This window comes from Bos mutus, chromosome X (genome assembly GCF_027580195.1).
Source record: "Bos mutus isolate GX-2022 chromosome X, NWIPB_WYAK_1.1, whole genome shotgun sequence".
Classification (NCBI taxonomy): domain Eukaryota; kingdom Metazoa; phylum Chordata; class Mammalia; order Artiodactyla; family Bovidae; genus Bos; species Bos mutus.
Genome location: NC_091646.1, coordinates 34,277,369 through 34,283,871, shown reverse-complemented (window position 1 = coordinate 34,283,871; position 6,503 = coordinate 34,277,369). Strand labels below are relative to the sequence as shown.

Sequence of the window (6,503 nt, the reverse complement as noted above, 5' to 3'; positions counted from 1 at the left end):
CAGATGGTAAAGCATCTGCCTACAATCCGGGAGACCCGGGTTCAATCCCTGGATCGGGAAGATCTCCTGGAGAAGGAAATGGCAACCCACTCCAGTATTCTTGCCTCGAAAATCCCATGGACAGAGGAGCCTGGTAAGCTATAGTCCATGGGGTCACAAAGAGTCGGACATGACTGAGTGACTTCACTTCCCTGCGGCCAGAGCCAGGGCTGACTCTTCAGTGAGGACCAGGGGGCAACCTGGGCTGGGTGTCTCTGAAGGAGTGCCATTCCTTCTGGAAGGCTGGCTCTGGTATGCCGGCTCAAGCCTCCAGGAGCAGCCAGCGGCTACTCTCTCCTGCGTCTAAGGAAGCCCAGCCCCTCCGCTGCAGGGCCTTCTGTGTAAGAGTGGGCACCCTTGACCCGCGGGCCCAGCGCTTGGCGCACACTAAAGGCCCCATCAATTTGGACGGCAGAATGAGACAGTGTGGGTGTACTGGGGAGACAGTATGAACAACCGAAATGAGGGAAGGAGAGCCAGTGAAGTGGACGTCTGAGGGGGCAGGACAGTTCTTGACAAGGCCCCAAGTGGCAGGCAGGCCAGGTTGCTGGAGGTTAAGAGGCCAAGCTCTGGAGACCTGGCCACAGTCCCTTGGACTGCTGGCAGCTGGTGTGGTGGGACCTCACTGCTTGACTGTTTGACCCTGAGGCCTTGAGCAAACGACAGCCTAAAAGTGCCCGTGGTGACAGAGGATGAAGCTGCCTTCCCCCACAGGACTTGCCCCAGGGCTCAGGGGCCCATAGGTAGATGTATATGGAAGGTAGTGAGTGGGGGGAGGAGAAAGCCAGAGAAGGCACTTGGGGTTTGGGAAGCAGCAGGCAGGCATGCCCTGTTCCAGCCCCACCCCTGAGCACCAGGCCAGCCCTGCTCTGGGGTTTCTCGCTGCCTCCGTTCAGGGCCCAAATGTCAACACGGAGAAGTGTCTTCATCAGGTTCTGCAGTGGCTGGACGGGGCGGAGCTCCAGAGCCCGGCCTTGATAGGTCCAGAGCCTTTCCTAGTGCTGCTCAGGGCGACTCAGGCTGGCACGGGCCGGTGGGGCGAAGGGGTGGCCTGCTGGCCCAGAACTCAGGGTGCTCCCTCTGGCCCGGATGGGGCCAAGGTCCTCAGAGTCTTCCCGTGAGGAGCACAAACAGGGCAAAGGCCCTGTGGAGCCTGGAGCCCAGGTGCACCGAAGCCACGACCCAGCACACGGTGCGGGCCCCAGTGGCGCCCCCTACTGGCCAGGGGCTCCTCCCTCAGCCTTGGATACCGAGGCTGGAGAGCCTTTGCCTGCAAACACAGGGCGTGCACTGTCCGTCCAGGGCCCCAGGAAGCAAGGGAAGGAACGGAGAGAGGGCAAAAAACGGCCCAGGACTCTAGTTGCCCCTGAGCACAGCCCAGCCCAGCCCTGGAGGCCTGGAGACAGCCCTCGCCGCCTCCCACCCCCGCTGCCAGCAGGAGATGCGCCCATTCTCTCCCAGGGCCCCAGAGCCACATGCAGGCCGACCCCAAGTGGTGGCCCTGCTGGCCTGCTGGGCTGACTCTTGCTGGCACTTTGGAGAGTGAGGACAGGAAGTCCTTGGCCCACCGGGTGCTTGTGTGCGGAAGTTCGGGCAATGATGGACCAAGTCTCACGGCCGTGGACCTGCCTCCTTGATTTCCTTCCCGTGGAAGACACCCAGCCCCTTCCACCCTCGCCCTGCCACCCCTCATCCCTCCTTCCAGCTCACCACTGCCCACTGTTCTGTCTGTCTTTATTGATTTGGGGGAGACTGGGGTGGGTGGGGGGATCTGGAGGGCCAAGACATAAGCAGGACCACCCACAGCAAAGCACAGAACAGGCACGGGCCAGACATCCCTGGGGCCTGTTGGCTCGTAGCCAGGGTGTGGTGGCAACAGGGGAGGGAAAGTCTGCAAATGCCCCACCCCAGCGCCATGCACCCCACCCAACAGGACTCGAACTCTCCCCACAGCGACCCACCCTGGGCTGGCGGGGTTGGGTGTGTGGAGCTGGGGGCTCTGAGGGTCCATGCGCTCAGCCTGGGCATCTGCCTGGAGGAGAGGGAAAGAGAGAAGCACAGGAAAACGGACACTCAGGAGCCCCCCCCACCATGGCCTGCCCTGTGCCCCCGGCCCCCAGCCCAGGCTCTCAGCAGAGGTGCCCACTGGGGCCTGGCACTGGGACCCTCAAGAATCCAGGCCAGCAGCATGGCCTGCCCCCCGCACCTCTCTCTCATCCCCTTCTTGGGGGACCCCGGCTCCCCCGCTACCCCTGTCTGTGCTCTCCACCCTCAGCCCACTGAGCTCTAGGCCACCCGGGGCCTGCCACTTCTGGAGTTCGCCAAGGAGCCATCTCCCAGCATGCACCTGGCTGTCACCACTCGGGGGGCTGGCTGGTCGGAAGGCCCGGGTGGCTGCGGCTCATCACCCTCCGTCCAGAGGCCTCCTCACTCTCCAGGCTCTGCCCCAGCTTGCGGATGTGGCGGAGGAAGGAGGTAGCATTGAATGCACGCTGCCAGGAGAGAGGGGTGTCAGGCCACCACATCTCGGGCCCAAGACTTGGAGGCCCATAAGGAGGTCCTCCAAGACTTGCAGGCCCAAGACTTGGAGGCCCACAAAGGTCACTGGCCACCCAGACCATCCTCCTGAGGCTGACGGGAGGAGCAGCCAGCCTTGAGCTGATTCTCCCAGGTCCCTGTCCACACTGACCTTCCAGTGATTTCGAGCAAAATTCTTCTGGATCTGCTCACTGACGGAGCCCAGGATGTCCTTGTCAAAAGCTGTATCTCCGGAGATCCTAGAGGGTGGCCGGAGGTCAGTGGCAGTGGGGGTTCTGAAGGTTCCCCCTGGACAGTTCAGCAGAGGTCCCACTCACCAAAGATGCTGTAAGGCCTGCTGGCAGGTGAATCTCTTCTGAGGGTCTCGCTCAAGAAGGTGCCGGATGAAGTCTTTGGCTGAAGCAGGGAAGCCAGGTCAGACCGGGGTCAGCCCCCCACGTCCCCATGGGCCCTCATCCCTACCCACCTCCCTGAGCTCTGGATCAGCCTCAAGTTCACCTGATTCTGAGATGTCATCCCAAAAGGGAGAGTCAAACTCGTAGTTGGCCCTCAGGATCTGGCTGAAGAGTTCAGGGTCGCTCTCGTCGTAGAAGGGGGGGTACCCACACAGCCTGGCACCCACAGATGAATCAGCCAGCTGTCCAAACCTCCCCAACCCAGCCGGGGGCAGGCAGGCAGAAGAAGAACCTTCCCAGCGGTCACTCACAGGATGTAGGAGATGACACCCAGGGCCCACACATCTACGGCCTTCCCGTAGGGTTTCTGCTCCAAGAGCTCCGGGGCTGGAGGCCAGAGACAGACAGACACACACCCGTGCACACACACATTGTGCCTTCAGTGCGGCCTAGTGGACCCACCGCCTGCCCTGCCCCTGGCACCACAGCACTCACAGCACCCCCTGCCCCCTCCCCCGGCTCCCCGTGGAGCCTGGGGGCACCCCCTCACTCACCCACATAGCCTGGGGTCCCACAGGCGGTGCCTAGCATGTTGCCCGCCTGGATTTTGGAGAGGCCGAAGTCAGAGACCATGATCTTGGAGTCCTCGAAGGGGGTGGCGTAGAGGAGGTTTTCAGGCTGTGACGCACAGATGGCAGAAAGAACGGCAGGTCAGCCCCAGTGTGGCTCTGGGAGCTGGGTGCCCTCAGGTTCCCAAGATCCCTGGCACAGGGACACCAGGCAAGCCCCAGGTGGGCAGGCACCTTGAGGTCTCGGTGCACGATGCCCAGGCTGTGCAGGTAGGAGACAGCGCCAAGGACCTGGGCCACCAGGTGGCTAGCATCCTTCTCTGTGTAGGAGCCGCGCTCCATGATTCGATCGAACAGCTCACCCCCTGTCACCCTGAGGAGAGCAGTGACTCAGCGGACCCAGGCCCCACCGGCCCCAGCTTACCACGCAAACCCAGCGCCCCCCACCCCACCCCGCCTGACCCTGCGGTCCTCACAGCTCCATGGCCAGATAGAGGTGTGAAGGGCTCTCGTGGACATCTTCCAGAGCCACAATGTTGGGGTGGCTGACCCTGCAACGGCACAAAGACGTCCCCTGTGGGCCACCACTGGGAAGCCCAGCAACCTCTTTACTTCCTCCCAGCCTGGCCCAGTCCAGCCAGGCAGAGACCAGGCCAGGCCTTTCTTGGGGCCACCAGGGCAGGTGGGGTGGGGGGTGGGGGGATGGCGCTCCAGCCCAGAATACTCCCCAGCCCTGGTGGGGCACACACCTGCGGAGCACCGCGATCTCATTTTCCACCAAGGCCTCCTTGCCTCGAAGAGCCTTCTTGGGGATGCACTTGAGAGCGACAAGGTGTGAGGAGCCACGCTCCTGGGCCAGGACCACTTCAGAGAAAGCGCCCCTGCAGCAGAGAGGCAGGCAGGCAGGGAGGGACAGGACAGGAAAGGACCCCTGAGCTGAAGGAGATGGGGAGGCCCTCTAGGTCCCATAGCACCCCTGCCCCCCCCCCCACGAAGACACACAAATTCCTAGACACACACACACACTCACGAGCCGAGCTTCTCGCGGATCTCATAGACGCTGCTGATATCCTCCGTCTGTTTCTTGAGCAGCAGCATGTCTGGGGGTGCAGGGCGAGGTGGGGAGAGGCTCCCAGGGGCGAGGGGCAGCCCCGGCCCTCAAGCCCAGACTCAGCGGTGCCCCCAGGGCGCCCTCAGAGACAGCCTCAGTCCGGAACCCCGGTCCCGCACACCCTCCCCCAGCCCAGCCCGACCCGGCCCGCCCCTCCCCCACAGTCCGGGTCCACACTCCCAGGTGGACGCCCACCCTCCTCCCCGCTTCCGCGCAGGGCCAGCCCCCGACAGCGATCAGCACCCAGACGCCCCCTCTCCGCCCCCGCACCCCCTAGTCAGCCGCGATCTGCCGCCTTCCAGAAGGCTCCGTGCCCCTTCCCCCCCTCCCCTGGGCCGCCCGCCCCACCACCGTTCCCGCTCACCCCCAGGCCTAGCCCTGCCACCCATGGCCCCCCTCCCCCGCGAGGGCTCCGACCTGCCGGAGATGCACCTGCGACCCCCGCGCACAGCGGCCCGCCACGGCCACCCACGCGGCCGCCCAGCGCAGCCCAGCCCCGTGGCGCCTCGTGGCGGGAGGCCTCCCAAGTCCGGAGCTGCGTGGGCCGCGCGCGTGCCGGCCGGGGGCGCGCTGGGCGTGACAGGTGTGCGCGGCGCCGGACACGGCCCGATCCCCTGCGCGCGCCCTGCCTGCGCGCGCCACCTCGCCTGAGCGCGACCCCGCCTGCGCGCGTGCCCATTGCGGACCTGGAGCCCCAGCGAAGCCGCAGAGTCGCCCCTGGGCAGTGGCCGCCGCGCCGAGCCCCGCGCCCGCGCCCGGGCAGTCCCGCCCCCTCCAAGCCTGGCCCTGCGGCCCGCTGGCGGCGGAGCATGAGGCCGCGGCCCTGCAGGGCGCCTTGTAAGGCAATCAGCCCGCGCTGGCCGCCCCCGCCTCCTTCCTTGGTCATTTGTGCGGGTTCCTGCAGGCTCCAGCAACCACCACCCCACCACCCCCGCCGGCAACCAGACGGGGTCGACCCCAGGGCCTTTGCACCACCACCGGCGGCAGCCATGCAGAAGTTTCTTCACCCACATGTTGCCTTTGGCTCTCCGCCTGCCTTCAGGTCTCCCGCTCTACCGTCCTCTCCGCCGACAGGCCGTCCAGGCCGCTTAGCCAAAAACAGCTTCCCGCTCTCGCCCCAGCCTTGCTACTGCCGCTTCTGGCAGCCCTGGCCTGAGCCCACCTGGGCATTCAGGTGGGGACAGCCCCAGCCTCCTCGCTGGGCTCCCCTGCCCTCTGATTACACCCTTACCCTCTCCGACTGGCCCCTTCTTCCCCTCCACCCCGAGCCTCTGGAGCATGCCTTTCCTTGAGATCTGGCCAACCCTGAATTCCAAACCCTGCCGTGGCACTCTGTGTCACTGCAAACCAAAGCAGGAATCCTTAGGGGCCCCAGGGTTTTGCAGGATGGGTCCCTCTCCCCCATCAATGCTCTGGCCATGCTCTACACACTCTGCCCCTTGCTCTAGCAGCTGCAGCCAGCTTCAGCCACACCAGGTTCTTAACTGGTGCTCAAACATGCCACCCAGGCACATGCCCTAGGGCTTCTGCACTGGCCCTTGCCAGCCTCGTGCCTGGAATACTCTTCACTCAGGTATCTGCTTGGCTGGCTACCTCATTCCATCAGGTCTCAACTAGAATGTTGCCTCCTCTGACAGGCCTCAGCTGTCCCCCTCCAACACGTTCTATAGAACGTCACCTTGCCTGCCTTGTCTGAAGAACATATGTCTCAGCAAAGCACCCATTCCCAGAGAGTGTCTCTGCCGACCTGGCCCAGGAGAATCGCTTAGGAAGTTAAGTGCTGGGTGACTGAATTCAATCCTTCGTCTGACAATAAGTAGATTCGGCCCATCCAGTCTCATCTCAGTTCTG

General features: G+C 64.2%; 1 protein-coding gene across 4 annotated transcripts; it reads right to left on the bottom strand.

Annotated features, from left to right (window-relative positions):
• Positions 1 to 1,765: 1,765 nt before the first annotated feature.
• PNCK (pregnancy up-regulated nonubiquitous CaM kinase) lies at positions 1,766 to 5,422 on the bottom strand. Of its 4 annotated transcripts, none has more exons than XM_070365458.1 (12): positions 5,339 to 5,422; positions 4,572 to 4,641; positions 4,291 to 4,422; positions 4,018 to 4,092; positions 3,776 to 3,914; positions 3,527 to 3,650; positions 3,284 to 3,359; positions 3,076 to 3,188; positions 2,895 to 2,973; positions 2,729 to 2,816; positions 2,387 to 2,531; positions 1,766 to 2,071 (listed from the first exon to the last, which is right to left on the bottom strand). In XM_070365458.1, the coding sequence occupies exons 2-11, from the start codon at positions 4,637 to 4,639 to the stop codon at positions 2,394 to 2,396; spliced, it is 1,032 nt and encodes a 343-aa protein (XP_070221559.1). In that variant the 5' UTR covers positions 4,640 to 4,641; positions 5,339 to 5,422; the 3' UTR covers positions 1,766 to 2,071; positions 2,387 to 2,393. The 4 variants fall into 4 exon arrangements, with proteins under 4 accessions (XP_070221559.1, XP_070221558.1, XP_070221561.1 ...); XM_070365457.1 differs by lacking the exon at positions 5,339 to 5,422 and adding an exon at positions 5,070 to 5,165; XM_070365460.1 differs by lacking the exon at positions 5,339 to 5,422 and adding an exon at positions 5,070 to 5,165 and having other exon boundaries at positions 1,766 to 2,067.
• Between the last annotated feature and the right edge of the window lie 1,081 nt (positions 5,423 to 6,503).